Raw genomic sequence first — 21,390 nt, forward strand, 5'->3', positions numbered from 1 at the left:
CCACTCCTCGCTAGACCCGACTGCTACTCCCTCTAATCTTTAGATGAGATAATATAAGTTTAAATGTGGGATATTGGAACTTTTGCCATAAGATAGGTTTAGCCAGGGGGCTGGTAGGCTCCAACTGCTATCGGCCCATGCCTCCATCCGCGGCTGCTCACTGGTTCACAATGAAACTCTTTCACATGCTCTGACGGCGCCAAAGAAGGTTCCCTACGCATACAATAGATGGCGCCGTTTGTATACCGTCTTTCCAAAGATGGACTGCTGTGACACGGGTGTTGATAACGTCCATTCTAACTGCATTGGTCACTCCTTTCTATCCGACTGGTTCATACATCTAGCAAGAGAGCCAGCATTAGAAGCCAAATCTGCTGCTGAACATTACAAAACATGAATAAAACAGCTTAGATCAATATGTTCGGTGCTGCCATCTGAAGTCAGCCTCCTTCACGCTATCCATGCCCCCTCATAGCCACGGTTGCCTCGCGCTGCTAACGGTAAATTTTAAGGAAATGTTCGGGGTACGATGAACACATCTTAAAACACGCTCTACCCATCGCGCCACAGAACACGAGTAAAGTGGGCTTAACCATGTTGTATGCATGCATAGGGGAAGCCCACCTCTGGGAACAAGCTTTCGTTCTTGTGATAATGTGCTTTGCACTTCAACATCAAAATGTACTTCAGTGTTTATCAAGCAGAATGGAGAGGTAAAAACATAAATAATGCTATAGAGTGAAGCGCGTTCATTCTTAAAAGCTGAGCAGGAAGACGCACATGATAGAGAAACATGGATAGTTGATGCTGTGCAGAGAAGCTCGTCTTAGGGAAAAACTATTTCAATGTCGATTGAGCAGATCATCAAGAAACCCTGTAGAGCTGTACCTGCAAGGAAGCTTAGGATCGTTTTGTTTCAGACAGTGTGCGTTGCACTTGAACACAAGAGACTAATTAAATGTTTATCAAGCAGAATGGCGAAGGATAGTAATGGTGAAGCTCGACATTGTTTCTCTCACTGACGCTCCAACGCTTATTAAACAAAGTGATCGAGTAGACTCATAGTGGTTGGTGCTATGCAGTGAAACTCTGCACGTACTCAATATTAAAAAGAAGACTCAACCCAAGCCGAGTAGCAAGAAACACAATTTCAGATTGCTTTCAGAGGTCTCACGGAGGCATTCTGTGGAAACGTATCCAGCGTATATATCACGCGACACGCCTAGCACGCGTTCCTTCAAAACAGTACGCAAGATCACTATTAGACAGTAAGAAGCATCATTAGAAATATAAGTTAAGGCTGATCACACAGATTCAAAATGATCATCACATTATAAGCAAGTTCATCTCTGAATAAATGTGTTCACTTTAAGAGTATCACAGTTACAAATATGACAGGTTTTACACCGCATAGATTCACCGTGCGACACGAGCACCATACAGCACGCAATATCTGAAACGCGTGGACAGCTCACACGATTTTAGCCTCCCCATGTCCGCGTATATTGGGAATTTTTCACCTGAGAGGCATGCACACACCGTTATCACGTAGCTATGAATACACACACAATACAATTTTGAATGCGTAATCTGCGTATGATCGCGACGCACGGGCTCAACACGCGCCGATATAGACACATCAAACTATCGCGCACCTTCCAGGTTTACAAATCTACATCACGCCTCAAAGGTAGCTAGCGTACATTTCACGCGACACACCCCCGCGTTCGCTTGAGCACTACTGAACAGTAAGAAGCACCATTAAAAATATAAATTTAGGATGATCACACAAAAACGCACTCAATCTTAAAAAGCAGACTCAACCAAAGCTGAGTATGAAGAAACACAATTGCTCTCCCAGAACAATCTGTGCAAACATAGCCAGCACACGCAACACACCTCGCACTCCTGGAAGCACCATTAGAAATATAAGCTCAGGACACAACGTCGCATTATGAACAACTTCATCTCGAAAAAAAAAGGTTGTGCTCACCTTCGCAGACATTCACACATAGATTCACTAGCACCATGCAACAATATCTGAAATACGATTTTCCGACGGCGCGTGGGCAGCTCACGCTACTGCCTGCCCATGCAGTTTTACACAGTGTGCGTTCAACATAAGAAATTATCTAAATCAAGCAGAATGATAGAGCACAGTGATGCTATGTGATAAGGCTCTCACTGACGCGCCAACGCTTATTAAACAATGCTACGCGGTGAAGCTTCGCACGTACTCAATGTTAAAAAGAACACTCAACCCAAGCTGAGTATGAAGAAACACAATTGCTCTCCCAGAACATTATGTGCAAACATAGCCAGCGCACGCAACCTAACTCACACATGTACCTTCGAAACAGGGCGCAACTGGAAGCACCATTAGAAACATAAATTTAGGATAATCGCACGGCGTCGCATTATGAACAAGTTCATCTCATAAAAAAAATATGGGCTCACCTTAAGAGCGTCACTGACGGGCACATGGATTCATAAACTAGCGGTACAGCAGGGCGCGAATTTCGGCGGCGTGGACAGCTCACGCGACTTTAGTCTGCCCATGTCGGCGTATATTGCAGTTTTAGATAGATGGCGTTCAACATAAGCAATTAATTAAATCAAGCGGACTGACAAAAGCATAGTGATGCTATGTGGTGAGACTCCAACGCTTATGAAACCGAAATTGGTTGGTGCTATGCACGCCCGTTCTCAACCCAAGCTGAGTATGAAGGAACACAATTCCAGATTGCCTTCACAGAACATCCAGCGCAGTCGCGCCTCCGCGTTCCTTCTCTACTGGAAGCACCAATATTAAGATGGTCGCATTATGAACAAGTTCATCAAGAAAATGGGCTCACCTCATCACATCCGTATGACGCACGTACATTCTTGTCGCGCGACGCGGCACAGCAGGGCACTTCTTGTCGCGCGCACCTTCCTGGCACCCGTTACCGTGCCAGCCGCACAGAAAACTAGATAGCCGGAACACAGGAGCATAATATAACCCTCCGGTTGGGGCCATCTGTTTTATATCAATGGTCGCTCGTTTCTGCAAGGTTGCAAGTCCGAGAAATTGGGTCACCTTGAAGATGTGTTCGAGCCATCTGTTTTATATCAAAACGCACTTTATGGTCAAACTCTGCGGCGGACCCTAGCGAAAAAAAAAAGTTGCGTACTTTTCAAGGTGATGTAAATAGGCTTTCTCCGAGAAACTGGGTCACCTCGTAAATGATGTTTTCCGAGGCCGCGCGTATTAAAACCAGCGATCACACAACGCTATGTGACCGCCTGCTCATTGCCGAAACAAGCACCAAAAACAAAGGGTTCTCTTATGCAGTTTCCAAGAAGATCCAAATGTCCTTCGCGCGCGTGCTCGGGCGTGATTGTGTAAACAAAATCGCACCACCGTCCAAGCGCGCATTTGAGTTCCGTCCGACGGTCGGCTGTGGGTCAAGCGCACGACGAGGAAAGTACGTCTCACTATATTGTCTTCAAGATGCGGAGGTAACAGTTGTTCTCATTTTCAGTTCATTCGGTGTGCGTAGAAACTGAGAGGTCATGTCACCTAAGGCAGTATCATCGTCTAAGCGAGTACAGTTTGTGGAGAGGTTACCACGCTTTCTTAAAGCAATTTCATACCACATCCCAAATGTTCTGCGCGATCAAACAGCATTATGAAAAGAACACCGCTTCACACATCACGGCGCGTGCATGCCGTAATACCATAGCTTGTTTCGGCTTGCTCAAACAAGTTCTGGCATCATAACGGCTCTTTCCTCCGCGAGCGGTAACACGTTTGGGACAGCGCGTACTCTACCGCCCTCCGGGTGATCTCCATCGATGTCGACGATTCCAAAGGCGAGATGCAGCGGTCTGTCGATTAATTTCACCGAGCGCACGCGCGATGGTAGCTTAAACACGTAGTGATCTTCCTCGTAAGCCCACTCTATCCCATATTCGGGGAATATTTTATTCAATAGCGTGTCCGTGTCTTCGAACGTGAGCTGTTTTCTTTGCCACTTCTCTGTTGATAGCGTTATCAGGTTATCGGACGCTTGGTTCACGTTCAGGAAGCTGTTGGGAATAGAAAATTCCTCTAGACCAACGACGTACGAATCATCCAGGTGTAGCGGCTTATCTAACGCGATCGTGAAGTCATTCAATGTGTTGGACGGGTGCAGGTCCATGCTGGCGTTCGAGAGCAGATACACGTAAAATTCATTTTCTGACATCGCTGGCGGGCACCCAAGAATCTTTGGCATATCCGAACCAACGAACCAAGTAGTGCAATACCCCGTTAATTTTCTTCTTTCTAATCACCGCAGATATGAGTCGCTTATCGTACGAGGAAAGATGGTGGACGGGCTGCAGCCCCTGCTCGTAGAATGATCCCAGTATTTCTTTTCCCGTCGAATCTTTCACGTGCACTACGGGTGGATCGGTCTTTCTCGTTCGCGACACCTCGAACACTTCGGCCGTCCACCTTTGATCGTAGCCTTTGGCGAACACGCCGCGATCTAACGCGAGCCTCACCTGGTCCCCTGCTTTATACTTGCTCTCGCGCGGGGTCGTCTTACGATTCAATCTGTTGAACAGAGCTACTTCATTTCCGGCGTTCACGTGTTTCGGCTTTTCGCCCGTGACGGTGTGTACCGAGTCGTTATAGTCGGCCACTATCTTCGGCAGTGCGTTGATATAATTAAACTTCCCCGTACTAGTGAAATGCCTGGCTATTCTTTCTCTAATTGTTCTCTGCACGCGTTCACAGGAGGCCGCCTTCATTCCGCTTTGCGTGCTATAGTGATTTAGTAGCGACTGAAAATACTGACGAACGGGGGAACCCCAAAATTCGCTTCCGCGATACGTGAGCAAATTCTTCGGAATTCCATGACGAAAAACTCGTTGGAAAGCTTTCTTTACGTCTTGCGGGCGCTTTGTGCAAATGGGGACCATGTACAGGTACCTCGATACCGTATCTATGACTGTTAAGATGTACCTGAAGCCCTTCTTAAATTTCTGATATTTACGCATATCCAGAAGGTCTGCCTGATACAAATCCCTCACCTGAGTTGCGATGATGGAGCGCCGCTGAAATTTTTTCTTCACTGGCTTGTGAAGGGTGTAAGCATCTTCTTTTTTCAGCTGTTCGACGCTTCTGCGCGGTACCGATCCACTCCACCTAACACTTTCTCCTTGATCTTTCTATAGGGCCCCATATTTGCTCCAGCGAGCAATCCGGTGTATTTTCAGAGCGCTTATAATTTTCGATACTTTTTTGTACCAACTGGGTTTCTTGATGAGTGCGCTGTGACGTGCTAAGTAGCTCACAAGGTCCACAATGTTTGAGCGATTGATTCGATTCCCTCTATATACTAGCACATTATCCGCCTGCCAGGTGAAAACTTTCTTCAATTCTTTTAGCACAGATTTCGCGCGTGCTTTATCAACGCTGGAGGGTAGAAGATTAAAATCGAATTGATTGGGTTCTGGTTCGGGAGCCGAATGGACAGGTTCGAGAGGAGGAGGAGGAGGAGGAGGATGAGAGTGAGCACGCTTCAGCAAGTAATAGAGGGCTTCCAGTATTTTGCCCACTTTTACATCGTCCGAATCGTTAGATTTCAGAACTTCACCTATTTCTATTCTATGAGCCATGACCGATGGCTTTGGATATCGCTTGCTCAGCGACTCCTGCCACGAGACTTGATAGCCCTGAGAGGAGCAGTGGAAGTATGGGAATGAGACCACCTCGTTGTCCCCTAATATATTTCTTCAACTGCCTGGGGCACTTATGAAGTGACTTGTAAGCGAGGAAGCGGAGGATTTTTTTGTGTTTCTTCAGGTTTTTATGAAGTTCCGTCGAAAGTGGGATATTTCCGCGTAGAATGTTCAGACAGATTTCCGAAAGGATTCGAATGTCGTCGCAGCTGAGCTCTTTAAGTAACTCTGCACGGTGCGTCGGTTTGCTGGCGGCCAATACTTTGAGGAGCGTGAGATGTCTTCTAAGATCGGCCGTCATTTCGCGGGCGTAAACAGGAACTGCCGGTCGTGCGATAAAATACCCGTTCGCAGACTACGAGAGGGAGGTGTTTGCGCGTGAAGATCTACAACTAAATAACCGTGTGCCTTCTCCCTCGCCTGGTTATATGCGTCGAGAAAATAGGAGAGCCCCTGTTTCCCGAATACTTGACGTCCGAAGGTTTCGATCCGTTGTTGCGTTCCGGAACAATACGATATAGCTGGCGTTCAGCGATATCATTCGAAAAGTGGCGTTGTGATACAACAAGGCTTGTGTGATCAGGATCACGGACGCATTCTTATGGTGGCTACCACGCACAAACAGCAACTCTACCTCCGATAGAACCCCCTTTTCCGTGATTTAATCGTCAATAACTATGAGAGTGGGATATCGCTCATCCCAATCTGCGGGTATCCTGTCCATAAACTCCACACCTTCGAAATCCTTTTCCCAGCTGGCTGCATACTTTCGTACGTAGAGTATCTCCTGCGGTTGAACGCTAAATAAGTCGGGGTGTCTCATTATATTCTGCGTGAGCACCGTCTTCCCACACATGGACGCGCCGGAGATGAGAATTCGAGCGGGGTGCTGGAACTGCATGCGCATCGTGGAATAACTTGAGCAGACTGTGTAGCGAGGTGTGATGCATCTTTATTTTCATCCATGGCTCGTAGCGCGATTGATGATCGTCTCCAGGACTCTTATTTCTTCCTGACATAGTTCCTGAAGCTCGCGCAGTGATTGCTCCCTGTAAGCTGACAGGTACTCATCCAAGATTTCGCGTATGATGTCCCGCAACTTGTTTGCGGTGAAACGGGAGCACAATATGTGGCAGCACATCTCGACGAAGTTCTCTCGCTCGTGTGACGCCTCAAACGGAATTGCGCGGAGTTGATGCACCTGAGTCGCGCCATCTGGTGGCACGACGTACGTTTGGACGTATGAGATAGAGATACCCAAATTGGGTTAGAACCATCTGAAGCCACCGCCGAGCGATCCGCGCACCATCTGAAGCGCCGGTGAAGGCTATGTTCAGTAGGCCAATCAGGGCCCGCTAGCCATTATGGCGGGCTTAGCGCGGGCCAATCGGGTGGGGCTTAGAAGTCTGTGGAGAAGAGGAGCAATTGGGGTGAGTAGGCTTAGCGCGGACCAATCAGCGGAGCTGGCTAATTAGCATAGAGACTCAGCGTATGCCAATCAGCATAAAGTGGGCGGAGCCAAAGTAATTAGCATAAAGGGGCAGCGCTATGATGAACCAATCAAGGATCAGTAGGTTCAGCGTGGGCCAATCAGCGTGAAGGGGGGAGCCAAGTAATTAGCATAAAGGGGTGGAGCTACGGTAAACCAATCAACGATCAGTAGGCTCAGCGTGGGCCAATCAGCGTGAAGTGGGTGGAGCTAATGGCGACCAATCAGATGGCTTTGGATTTGGCTTGTGTTGGATTCCAACTGTATTGGGTTGGCTTAGAACTGGATTTTGTTTTCTTAAAAGTGGATTTTGGCTTAGAATTGGATTAGAATTAAATTAGAACAGGAATTCCTAGGATTGGATTAGAAAAAGGACGTCGTTGTGCGTAATAGCTCCCTACTACTAACAGTAACACCTAATTTCAATGAAACCTAAGCTTTCGTACAGTATTCCAACGGCTATGACACGGTTGTCCGTTCTTCTTGGAGGCGTTGGCCCTGGCGAAAGCATGAGCAGCATTATGTCGTTTGTTTGATCTTTTCACCACCTGGTTGCTGTATATTGATGACTCGTTGGGTGGTCGCTAGAGATGGCAGTTACGCCAGTTGACCGCTTGGAAAACTGATCAATCCGTCAAGAGTAGGCAGATGGAAATGTTTGAGGCGGGGATTCACGGACCTCTCATACAAAATACTGTTTTTGCAGAAAGAGTTTTGTGTTCGAAACATTCTGACGGATAAATTATTAAATGCATATATGTCGTACATGATTTAAATTGTCTCAAATGCGCATAATCTCATGGTCGAGATCAATGTAGAACAATATATCTTGGCTGTAAATCGTGGTACCCTTTATGCCTCATGCTAGCTATGTGAGAGAACTACTACCCATATTGTGTTGTTTATTCATAATTGTGCTCTTCATGCAGGCGCAGCAGAGGGGACAGCAGTCTCAGTCCTTTCACCAGCCACAACGGATCAACGCTTCATTGATGACAACTATTACTGGCATAAGAGGTACCATAAATTCAACGTGCTAGGAGTAAGTAAATGTTACTTGAATTACGGTATGCACTTCCTAAAAGTATAAACTGTTTAAAGACGTTCAAGCGATGCTACAAACAGAGTTCTACGTATGGGGCAGATTTGCGTTGCGAGTCGTGGAATACTCCACACAAATACAAGATGCCCAGGAAATTGTCACTGCGCTGTCGTCTGGGCCATGTGCTGGGTTCGCCAAAGTGCTTGTGTGCCAAGCGGCTGTTAGGTAACATGAAGGTTACAGTAACAGCGTGTGGAGAAATGCGAAGTGTTTATTCCACTAAGAAAGAATAAGCACATTCTGATACACAGTAACAGAATGCAGTAGTGACTTCAGTAGTGTGGAATGGAAACCATTTACGCAACTGAGTAACATAGAAGACGCATATTTGAACACGCATGAGTAACATAGAAGAGTAATTGCATATCGATTAATGCAAATTTGCAAATGCAGAACACATTACACAAAGTACAAAATCTGGTTATAAACCATAAAACTTCGTAAAGGATTAAGCATCAAGGGAAAAAAAAACTTTGTTTAAAAACACAATACTTGGTTAAGTGATTAGTATCATGAGAAGAGCTTGGTTTAAAAAGATGAAACTTCGTTAAAGGATCAGTATCAGGAAATGATGTTAGCATACCCCTTTTTATATGCTTTATAGGTGAGCTCGGTTACCCACTTGAGCCCTGCCTGATGATTACTTTTCGGTCTCCTAGAGCAGACAAAGGAGAAGCGCATAAGGCCCACAGCAGCACCACAGATGGATTGAGAAATGCTTTGGAGTGCTGAAGATACGGTTCTGGTATTTGCACCGTTGCCGTGCACTACATTTCGTACCAGACAGAGCCGCAACATCATTACTATGCATGTACAGTTCTGCGCAGCGTATGTCACTCTTATAATTTGCCTGTGCCAACTTAGGAGACTGACATAATGGCTCCTGAAAATAGGGGCGATCATGACGAATCCAATGAGGGCGATTTTGGAGCTGCCATTGATCCCAACAGTGAAACTCGAACATCACAGGTAATGTGCATACAAAGTATAGTTGTAGACGGGTACTTCTAGAAACGCGCAGGAAAACATGGGGAGTGTGGAGACAATCATTCACACCACTGTTCAGCGAAGTCTGTGCAAGACGGGTTCCCCGACCAGTAAGTTAGCGGGCATGGTAATGTCTGGGCAGCTGCTCAACCAGTTTCATTCCGAGAGGGAGGAATTTTTGCAATCAATCATCACATGTGATGAAACTGGGTGACTCATGGACGATCCGGAGACAAAAAGAAACCGCATGGAATGAGGACACACCCTTGTATTTTCATGGGCTACGGACGCGGCGCGGAACGGTTGTCATGGCATTGAAATACGGCGAACCAAAAAGCACACGCAACCCAAGAGGTAGAGGTCGACCGAACTCCATGCGGTACGGGTTACCTGAGGCTATGTAGCTGACCAATGAGCGCAGACTCACTGCGCAAGTGCATCACTACTGTGCTGTCGCCGTTCCTTTTCCTACAGGGCAGCCCCCATTCGAAGCAAGTTGGCGAAACAAGAAGCTTTAATTGCTCCGTATGCCATAGATACGCTTAAGTACAACTCAAGTTTCGACGGCCACATCACTGTTGCCCGTTCATGGCTGTCTGTAGAATGGATGCGTGATTGATCAAACACAACGCTTATTTCCGTATCAAGAACGCATGTGTCTGAACAACGTCTGGTCCGACAGCGGATCATGCGGTAGCCGCACGATCCAGAGAGAAGATGCAGTTTGAATTAGGCATAAGGCCTCTCAGTCATCAAAGAAAAGCAAGATACAACGATCTTCTGGGAAGTGGAGCAGTGGAGACTTAGTGGAGGCAATTAAAGTGTCACGATTCACGATTGATTCCCAGTACTGCTCCATGTTGATGGAGTGTACCGTGCCAAATACATTTCGCAAAAAGAGGTCCGGGATGTTGTCCGGAAGGCTAATTTTTCATGATTACGCCCGACCTCATACGGCGAATTTGGCGGTAGCACCCCTGACCGAAATCCGCTGTGAGGTTCTGCTCCATGCGCCTTTCAGCCTAGATCTTGACCCGACGGAATTCCATTTGTTTGAACCCCTTAAACAACACTTTGGAGGAGAGACGTTCCACATAGATGAAGTTCTCCAGCGAAGATTTCCTGAAGCGGCTACAACAGCCGTTCAGTTCGTTCTACGTCATATACATCGAAGAGTTTCTACAGCGATGGCAGCGGTTCCTAGACGCGCTCGGCAAATAGTTTGAAAAACTGACGGTACTTAGTACTTCCTCAATTTGCCATTGTATTTAAAGAAATAAAAGTCTCGGCCAATCTTCAACGCCCATTAACTATCAGTTTCTATTAACTGATAATATTTGACTGTGCATATGTATACCACAGGTGCACGGTTCCTGCTCTCGTGGTGCAACATTAATGTATTCTGGTAGCTGGAGGTGTGCCTGTAAAAAGCCACAATGGATATGGTAGCAGCATCACACGCGAATGCACTGCACTTCGATATTTCATACAGAGATTGAAAAGAGTTGAGTGAAAGTCCGGCCGGATGGTCATTATGAAAATCGATAATAGTCACAGAATGCTTATTGCCTGCATACCGGATTACAGCGCGCGCATGCACGCACGCACAGACAGACATGCAGACAGACAGTCAGAGAGAGAGCACTGAACTGACTGAAATGTTAGAGGAAGCAGGTTTCTGAAAATAATTGGTCATGGACGTCACCAAAAGGGTATATCACAAAGCGTCGAACGAAAAACAAAGAAAAGAGGGAGAAGCCAAGAGAAAGATAAGGGTAGACCCATCCGTACATGAAGCATCACAGAGGTTAGAAATACAGGGTTAGAGTTTCGTAAGAAATTCACTTTTGATGTCCTGTTGCAGAAAACAGAAAACCTAACGTCAATATCAATCAAATTAATATGGCAAAACTGGTGCCAAATCCAACGTCAAACGAAATTTAAGGAGTGCAGCATGGGTGTACTGTACAGCATCCCAGTTAAGTGTGGAAAAGAAAAACGACAGATCACCTGATGTGACAACACTGGGCTAAAAGATTCTACCGTTAAGGAAAAAACGAAATTTGGCGGAGCACCTTCAATATTGTAACTTGTGTGAACGTATATGTTAAACGAAACAAGAATTCTACATAAAAGGACAAGACATATTGCTTTGCTGTATCGGGAAGCCAAGGGAACTGGGAATGAGAGTAGGGTCCTATAAGCAAAGATCCTATCTATCAATCAGAAGTTTATCATAGGAAAAAGAATGACAAACGTGAGTCGGAAGTGGAGAACAAAAGAAATATATGGCATAAATGTGTGTTATTTCAGGGAATAAAACTTCGGTGTTCTGTGTGTGTTCTTTTTTTTTTTTTTTCGTTCTTTCGTGTGCCCAGCACGGGGGGTCCTGTGGTTTTTACTGATTTCAATAATTAATATAGCGGATATCTGGAGTGAACCAAAACACCTACTTTTGGGTCCAACAACATACTCTCTTCACTGAGGTCTGCATCGTCAGTAACGCCTGCCACTGTGTCCGAGCCAACCAGGGTCATAACATGAGAATACAGACCCCGGAGAGAAAATGCAACGTCCGAACGACGCCCGCTGCATCTTTCTCTTCGGGCTCTGTTCTCTCGTTTACGGCCATGGGGCCAGCTGAACCAGTGCCCCTCATGTTCGTCAGGCCATCCCGTGCATTCCTGCGGACGCGCTACCTCCACCTCTTTGAGAGCATTTGCCACCCGGAAGCCATTTTAGCTCTTCCTGTGAGACAGTTTATGTATTGTTTCGTCTCCAGCGACTTGAACGTGCGGTAGTTACACAGCTCTGGGTATTGTTCCGTGAAGACCAGCAGCTGGACCTTCTGAGTTTCAGACCTTGTCGTTCTTGTAATTCGAACGTAGATTACAAATATATTTGATGTTAATCGTCCATGACACACATAGAAACGTTAATACCGTCTCGGTAATATCTTCCTAACTCAGAAAACTGCAAAACTTACCATGTAGTGGTCAACCATTCTTTTTTTGAGCTCTTTCTGGAGTGCTTTCTTGTAGACACGGGAGTTGGCAAGTGCTGACCGATAAGTCGGACGACATTTTTCTGACTGGCTTGTATTTATGACTTTGAACTGCCTTCATCTTACGCGTAAACGCGGAGTTTATTCCATAACAAGAATGAAATTCAATGAAAGTACCGACATTTGTTATATTGAAAATAGTTCTCAATTTTTGAAGCTGCAAAGCGTGCACTGGTACGGAGAGTGCTGGAGCATTAATGTACCTGGAATGGGAAACGGAGAGTAGACAAATGATGATTTGCTTGAATCATGTCGCTGACCATTGCGAGGGTGTCGTGCCGCCAGCGGCGTCGTGACGATGACGAGCTGCGATGCGAAACGACGTCGTGGCCCGCATAGAGCACCAGCTTGGTTGACGGCATAAATTTTCTTTTGTGTCAAGATTTTCCGTGCGTCCCTGGGTTAGAAGCTGCCTCTTACGCAATAAGCAGGTGGCTCTCAAACTAAGTCCACTGTGCAGCAGCCTTTCAGTTAAATATGCGTCAAGCATTCGTGTAGAGCGTGTGAACCCAATTCCTAGAAGGGTAGAGGCATCGCGACATTGTTGTCACTGAACAGGGTACCTAATCTAGTGAATCCACTGGAAATAGCAGCGTCTTGAGGTCATTTCGGCAATCCCCGAGGCCTGCTTGGTCTAGACTTTTCTTCCCCCCCATTTTCCCCATAGATGGCATACAAATTCTCATTTTGAAGTGGTGGGACGTTCACGTCGCCATGTGATCGCGATGTAAATGTCTTTGTCTGCAAGTTCTGCCGCGTAACGATAAACGCCTTTTCGATACCGCCGATCATTCTTTTTGTGGGCATCTTGTTCACTTTTCACAAATTAAAAACGACGAAAACTTCTACCTTCTCGCAAAAAGTAAACTACGAACAACACTCACGGACCGTGCAGCAAAACATACTCCGAGGACACGGAGCCCTTACGCACGATCCTTACAAACCGTCATTCCAACAACTGCGCTGGCGGAGCCACCAGACATGAGGAATATCCGATTGTTCTCCATTCGGCGTCACCAACAACTGAAGGTGGGAGGTCCCTTCGTAGATTGCGTATTGACCGTGAACATAGCGCAATATAGTCAGTTTGTATAAATTGTCAAGCACAGCGGCGAGAGTAACGCCGAACTTCCAGGACAAAAAGTTTAATGCTCCGAAGACCACAGAGCCACCTTCTCGGAAGCGTGCATCCATCTTCTTGACTTTTCTTTAGGGGGCGCATGAGTGTGATAAGTGTATCGCGTGTGCTACGTTAGCTGGTGACGATCAGTCGAGATCGACACGGTGCCGAGTTTGAGAAAGAGCACTGAGGTCACCCCCCCCCCCCCCCTTGCTCCTCTTTTTTTTCGATTTTCGGTGCAGAGTGCTCTCCGACGAAAGTGAGGTCCTGCGAAACAACGATGTGCGCAGCTGATCTACAGAACGAGCGCTCGGGGCTCTGTTCACCTTTAAAAATGAAATCATTATCCTCGTGTAAAGAGCACATCGCAGAACGAGAGGACATCGTGACATATGCTACTCCCCTCACGTGACCAGTGATGTAGACGACACAGCTCAAGCATGTATAAGCGACGCGTGAGCTGCGAAGAAAAAAAACGGGAGAAACAAGACACGGCGCCCACTCGGCATAACGAGAGCGTCGTGACGGCCGTCCGTGGCCTCCTACCGTTTCTTTTCTTTTGTTGTAAATTCGATTGCACAGCTATAACGCACGGTAGTGCGAATATTGCGATTTCGATCGCTGTTAACTGTCACATCATTGCTCCTTTAGTTGTTAACTTCAAGGATGAGCAGCTCATGGGTACAGTCCATCTTGAAAGAAACATTTGTTCAAGCATTTCAAAACTATAGCAGAATGCCCTGCATGCTGTGTTAGCTACTTCGTACGGTTCACGTGGAGAATGTCTAAGCGGCGTCTTCACTTTACATGAATGTCGTTGCATGCTATAGAATAAAACGGGCTATCAAGATAGTGTTCAATCGGCGCTTGACCCCATCTCCCCCATCTCCTTTTCTTTCAGGGAAGGACAACCCGATGCTATTCTCTTTCGCTCGACCTACGTTAAGACTCTCTATACAATATCTCCTTGCGTCTCTACTGGTCCGTCACTCTGGAGCGACGCACCGATACCAGAACAACCAACCTTCGTAAGTGTGGAACGCGGTTCTAAACGAAGAGTGAGCAACACGACCCTGCAATGCCTACACTCCGGTAATACAGAGGTATTCTGTCATACAGCCACGTTTACGGCCGTAAGCTTTACGGACGTAAGGGAAGTCTGTACATGAAATACGGCCGTAAATCGTGCAACGGTGCCAGACAGCAGCCAACGGACAATGTTGACGGGCATTCTGATAGCGATGATGATAGGAATATGTGTTACGCCCAGTTATAAATGTCCGTTCTAATTTTAGCTGTAATGACATCAAAGCAGCAAAATCTTGCTTATTACATTTTTTTTTAACGCAAAACACCGCATTGCCGTGGGCGATGTGCACATGTCCTGTGCACGTGTACGGTTGTCAGCTGTACTTCCGTGTCAAGTGTTTGATCTTACTGTGGACTTGACTCTTTCTTCTCTTCATTCCTAATGGTTCAAGCTGGTTAACCATTTCCTGATATATGAGGGCGTCGCGATTCTGGCGACGGAGGTTTCTGATGCACCACTCCCAAATGGAAATTGGCGACTTGGTTTCGTCATTTATCCACCACGCCGTTGACGATTGCTCAGCTTCCATTGTTCTTTTTTGTCAGTTTGTTTTGCGAAAATTTAACAGTAAAGCGGGAACCGCATACGATGATTTCTCAATAGAAAAACGGCCAACTTTGTCACCTGCACTACAACTCTGACGAAGAAACGGCGGGACGAACCGCATGCACAGATTTCAACTGATGCGGGCTGTGGCGCCCTAGCGGATATTTCGTTAGTCCGTGTTAAATATTCACTTCAAATGAACTGATTAATATTTTGCTACACATAGAAAAGTTATAGTGGCACACAAAAGAATATGTTGCGATCAAAGCATATTCGCAAACAGCAGCAGGCGGGCGATACCATGCTTCCCAGTTCCCAGGTTGGTCATACGGGCATCCGAAATGCCCGCCACGTCCGCTCGTGGAACGGTAGCCTGTGGAGCGGTCCTATTGGCTGCCATCGAGCGGGCGCTTCCGCTCTTCGCCGGATTTTTCTGTCCACCGCTGTCGTCAAGAAATCGGTGAGTTCCCATTGCTGGCGTCGGCTCACCGGCAAAACGGTGACGGTGGCCGCCCTTCTGTCGAGAAATCGTCCTACGCGGTTACCGCTTTATATTCTAAAAACGAGGAGAGCACGAAAACCAGTTTCAAACACAAGCGCGAGCGTAGCAAACGACACCACGGCCACTCTTTGGCGTTCGGGGGCACGCGTCCGAAAGAAGCTCCACAACAAAACAGCGCACAAAGCGAAGCATTGAACGTTAAAAAGCAGCAGCCGTACAAGCGTTTGTCGACATAATTTCATCTCATAAATGAAGAACACACGTCGGGTTGACAAAAAATGGCAGGATTTGTTGAGTAGTGTCGGATCACGAGGCTTTGCCCGTCTTCAGGGCACACTGTCAACGGAGTGCTGAGGACGCCGTCACCGTTAAAACTCGGTTTTTGGCTACGGACGTCGTCTTTGCTGTCTGTCACAAAGCTAACTGTCGTTTGTATCTACGGCCGTAAACCTGGCTGTCTGGCAGGGGTACAACTTAACCTTGCTAACACAGTAATTGGCGTTCAGATTGTAAGCCACCTCTGCTTTCAGTCTAGCGTAGCCTTAGTCGTGAATTAGATCATGGAACAGGACTTCATAAATGAGCGCGCGTTTGTGGCATGGTAAGAAAACAAAAAACAAAATGTAATATTAACCAAAACGTGGCATGGTGACAAACACGAAGAAACTGACGGACAGAATCGTCTGACAATACATTTACTTTCCATAGACAGGGCTTTACTACGTGCGCTCCAGCACATACGCTTCCGGTGAATGGTGAGAAAGCCACGAGTTGGTCAGTTGTATACACTGCCGTAATTATTACACGCTTTGTGGTGTCCTCCGGGCTCAGACGCATGGCTACCACTTGCTCATTGGGGACGGTTCGCTTTCGTAGTATTTGCGTATGGTTTATGCATCAGATGGCGGCCGCTATACACATGTGCCACTCACTCACAGTTCTAAGTAGCAATAAAAAAGTGTAATAAATGTAACAAAATAATTTAGCTCAAAGCAATAATAAATGTTTACACAATGAAACTAAACCTTTGTGAACGCTTTAGGTTGTGGGAGTTGGTGCTCGTCAGGAAACACGGTGAAGCGCGGAAGGTGCCTGAGCACGCCCATGAGCACGGAGAGAACACTGCGCATGCTGTCGTCTATGTTCCCTTCATGCGTCCCGTCCCAAGCAGCATACAATATTGGAGCATTATTGGCGATACGGGTGTAATAGGGGACCCGTTTTGGCAGGATTTCCCCCATATTGCAGGTGTACGCCTCATAATGACTGAAAATGCAGAAAATGGTACATGCCCGTGTTGAACAAATGTCCAAGCAGCACGGCAAGATTGGACGTTGAAGCGCGTGAAATGTCCAATTGAATACGTCGTTACATCCAACAACTTCCCGCTGATGATGCACAGTGTTCGAAAAAGTCAACATACGTGGCAATCCCACTGTAACGCTTGACGACGAGGTAAGGGCCATCGTAGCGAGGATCGAGGGGCTTCCGGAGGGCATCGCGGCGCACAAAGACATGGGTGCACGTCTTCAGGTCTTGACTGACGAAAACGTGGGTGGTAGGTGGTGTCCGGGGGGTACAGGGCGTAGTTTGGCCATGATGTCACGGAGGGCCTCGGCGTACTGCTGCGGGTCGGGAAGGCCGGTGCAGAGTCGCGATGAAGAACTTTGCAAGAATTCGCCGGGTAAACGCAGGGTGTCACCGTACACTAATTCGGCTGACGAGCATTGGAGGTCGATCTTCAAGGCGGACCGAATACCAAGGAGGACCATTGGCAAGGTCTCGGTCCAATGAGTTGAGTGGTGTGCGCGGAGAGAGGTTTTCAACTGACGGTGAAAACGTTCCACCATCCCGTTGGCTGCAGGGTGGTAGGCAGTCGTGCGTACTCGAGTTATTCCTAGGGTCTTCATGAGGTCGGCGAATAGGCGAGAGTCGAACTGGCGTCCGCGATCTGTAGTGATGGTGGTGGGGACGCCAAAACGCGCTATCCAACCGGCGACGAAAGCTTGAGCGACGACTGCTGCAGTGATGTCCTGTATGGGGAACGCTTCGGGCCAACGGGTGAACCTGTCTACGCAAGTAAGCAGGTACGTGAACCCGTTGGATGGTGGTAGGGGGCCCACAAGGTCCAGATGAATGTGGTCAAAACGACGTGTGGGAAGTGGTATGCTTGACACAGGTGTGATGGTGTGGCGCTGAATTTTCGTTTGCTGACAGTGAATGCATGCTCGTGTCCAGGCTCTGATGTCGGCGTTCATCTTGGACCAAACAAATCGTGCGGTGATGAGCTTTTGACTGGCCCGAACTCCTGGGTGAGACAGACCATGAAGGGCGTCGAAAATGAGACGACGGTTGTTTGCCTTTATTTTTCCCCTTTTTTCCTGGGAATAGCAAGCCGCCATACCGGTGGCTAACCTTTCCCTCTTATTTTTTATATATAATAAACATATTCCCCCCCCCCACTGTAACATGCACTGTAACTCAACAACCCAACTTTCCACTTGCTGCAAGCAGTCGCCATCTTGCTCCGCGATGCCAATGCCAATCTGTCGAGTGGACTGAGAGCGTGGTCGTCTGAGCGAAATCACGCGTCCTACAACTAATACGCATGCGGGATACTCGGGTCTAAAGTTTCATTCGGCCTAAAATGTCGCTGGTTCCTCTAACGACAACGGAATTGCGGCAAGTCAAGTAAAAAAACACAGTGCTTGAGAGGAAGGGATGTCTCTTGTGTAACGCTAGGAGCTTTCAAGTTACTGCAGGCAGCGTGGGTTGCTGAGGCGTATGTCCGTCATCGTCACGAAAGTGTTTCGCTCTTTTGTACTCTAAGAGCGGGTTTTAAATGTTTGGTTCATACACTGTTGCTATCCTAGTGAAGGCTTCCGAGGGATGTTTGGCATTGGCAGTTCCGTGGGACTGCCTTGGTTTTTCAGCAAGACGGGTGCACCACCTGTTCTTCGTTTTTAGGGCGATGCAGTGTTTTTGTAACGCTATGCAACGTGGATCAATAAGAAGATACGCAGAAATGAAGAAGCAAAAAGAAGATAGAAGTAATCTCAGTGGCGGATATTATACCGGATAATGCTTTATTATTACACGCACCCACCGGTTGCGTTATCACGATAATATTGGCGCAACATGAGCGGAATGGGCTTGCCAATGTAGGCAGCCCATATTGGTCCAATATGGTGCCTGATTGCACTCCCCATATTGGCAGCCCGTATTGTACCAATATTGCTAATCCTGGCAGCCCATATGGGTCCAATATTGGACCAATATTGGCCTGCTGTTTGGGTTTTTACAGAAATCTATCCGATCACTGGCACTTCCAAGATCAATCGCATTAAGAAACTCGGAAGAATTTCTGCAATACTTAGCCTCGTTCCACGGTTCAGGCGTCAGGACGTTTTCTCTCGACATCAAAGACCTCTAGTATTCTACAAATATACCCTGCTATTCAGACGAAGTTCTCAGTTAACCGTGAACTTTTTATCTCGAACTTTTATTTAATATCTAAGCCGTTTCCGGTCGTGAAAATTGGCCGAGCGGACCAACGAGCGATGCTGAACATTATGGTATCAATTTGATAGACCCGTTTCAGGATGCGACTGTCACTTTGAAAGCCTTCTCTTTTCTTGTGTGTTTCCAATGTTTATCATGGGCAGCGTGTCTCAAATAGCGAATTGACGATCATACAAAATGTGTTGGTGCCAGACCCAATATACATGAGCTATACTAAATTGTACTCATTTTGTATCACAGGAACAGGCACTAGAGTTCCGGAAAAAGGTCACCATCGATACCAGCCTTCCGCAAATGTTATCCCTGTCCACGTTCGGCTTGATAGCGAAATACAACCGAAACACGTACGGAACATCCCAAAATGCGACGATTGGAGACGGTGTTTCCTGCAAAGAAATGAATGTGGCACTATGGTATACCCAAGTAAGTGGACACACAGTGATTTGCTGAAACTAGGAAGAGAGAGGAAAACATCAATCAACATTCATCAATAAATAGCTTATGCGAGGAGACACAACATTTTGGATCCCTGGGATGAAATGTTTGTCATTATGTATTTCAATGCGCGCTTGTGATAGCAAGACGTTGGCTTACGCATGGTCATATGTCGTGCGCCACCTTCACGCTGAATATCACTCCAAGCTTACCTCCATGACAGTTTTGTGGCCACGCACTGGGTTGGGGCTTTATTCATTCATTCATTTATTTTCATTCATAGCCGAGGCTATATTCAGACTTAACTAATGCGAAAATTTCAGACCTGGGCGAGTCCACGCGAAATGAACCAGCAGACTTGCTCGGCCTCCACAAAACTGTCTGTTAATTTTTTCTAGCAGTCCCTCATAGTGCGAAACGACATAACATGAAGCATTTCTTCCCAGATCTCAATGTGGCGGGCGCTAGACACGAGCAAAGCTCGCAGCGCTAGCGAAAAACGTGTCCGGCGTGAACGGCAGCTGCGGCTCATAGAAAGCACCTAGAAGTGTGCGGCTTTCTTTTGCGTATAGTGTATACAACGCTCTAGACAGTGTCCCAATCCCGGTTGTCGTGCTGTAATCGGCGCTGTTATACAAAGGCCGGAATTTACGCAATTTTCTTCCTATTTCGCGATTTTTCTGTGTGGAAAATCAAGCCATTAAATTTCAATGAATATTTTTTTATGACAACGCCTCATAGAATACTTCAACAGTAAAATAGCAAGACACGTAACTTTCGTAGTTATTGCGGGAAAAATAGGGGAAGCATGCGATTTTTCCAAAATTCGCTACAATCGAGCTAAAAGACGCAATGAAGATGTCAGAAGAGAAGTCTGAAACTAACGCAGTTTTATAGAACGAGCCTTCCTCTACAGCATATTAAAAAATCTCGTGGTTTTTTTTTTTTGGTATATAAGAGAACATAATTTTTTCGTTGTAGAGGGTATTACGGCCACACTGACCCACGTTGCGTCTATCCGGTGGGGTGCTATATTTGTTTCTTGGGCTCCCGTTTTAATTCCATGTATTTCCGATTTTTTTCTGGTTGGTTCTCAATATAACAACCATCCGGACCAAAGCAATATGCCCCCAGTTCAGCACTGTGGAGTTCCATTTCACCAGCATGAATATTAAGCGCGTAAATGCATGTTCAGTTGATCAAAGTTCCCTTCAAATGTCACAATTAAATGCTTCAGCAAAAATATTAACCACGAAAAGCCTAACAAATTATAACGCTAGACGGAAAACACGAACATGCAAACACGTCATTTACATGGCAGAACTACTGGAAACGACGGAATCTCGTGGCGGTGGTTCATCGTCCATGCTGTCCTAGGTTCCAGTGAGACTCGCAGCTCTATAAAGCCCTGCACCATCCGCTTATGGAAGCGTATACCCGAGGATATCCGCAAGAGACTCGCGGGTTCGGATGAAATATGGACGCTTGTTGTGATCTGCGGATCGGGCGCGGATGGCCCTGGATCAGGAGCGCGTCAGATGCGGATAAACCGCCAGACTGCGCCACCAATTTGCTTCACACTAAGTACCGAACACAGAGTACAAGGTGTACGCAAGCTGCTCGTACGCCTGGGAGAGATCTCTGGCTTCTCGAGTCGAGGTGCGCGTTCGGCGCCGATCTTGCGTTTCACTTGCAATAGACACTACTTTTCGTTTGTTGCAGAATGTGTTGCTGTGCTTGGTGCCGTGTGTTTAATTCGTGGCAGCTAAATATGTGCTTGCTGTCGTGTATCCTTTGGTAGCATTGTGACGGCCGTCCCCT

General features: G+C 46.8%; 1 protein-coding gene across 1 annotated transcript in view; it reads left to right on the forward strand.

Moving 5' to 3' along the window:
- The window catches only part of LOC135383608 (serine-rich adhesin for platelets-like), a 132,079-nt gene that overhangs the window by 96,168 nt on the left and 14,521 nt on the right, over window positions 1-21,390 (forward strand). Inside the window, exons 7-8 of the mRNA XM_064613000.1 lie at window positions 14,376-14,502; window positions 19,375-19,557. Coding sequence (XP_064469070.1) covers window positions 14,376-14,502; window positions 19,375-19,557 — 310 coding nt within the window. The remainder of the gene's footprint in view (window positions 1-14,375; window positions 14,503-19,374; window positions 19,558-21,390) is intronic.

Source organism: Ornithodoros turicata, chromosome 2 (assembly GCF_037126465.1).
Source record: "Ornithodoros turicata isolate Travis chromosome 2, ASM3712646v1, whole genome shotgun sequence".
Classification (NCBI taxonomy): Eukaryota; Metazoa; Arthropoda; class Arachnida; order Ixodida; family Argasidae; genus Ornithodoros; species Ornithodoros turicata.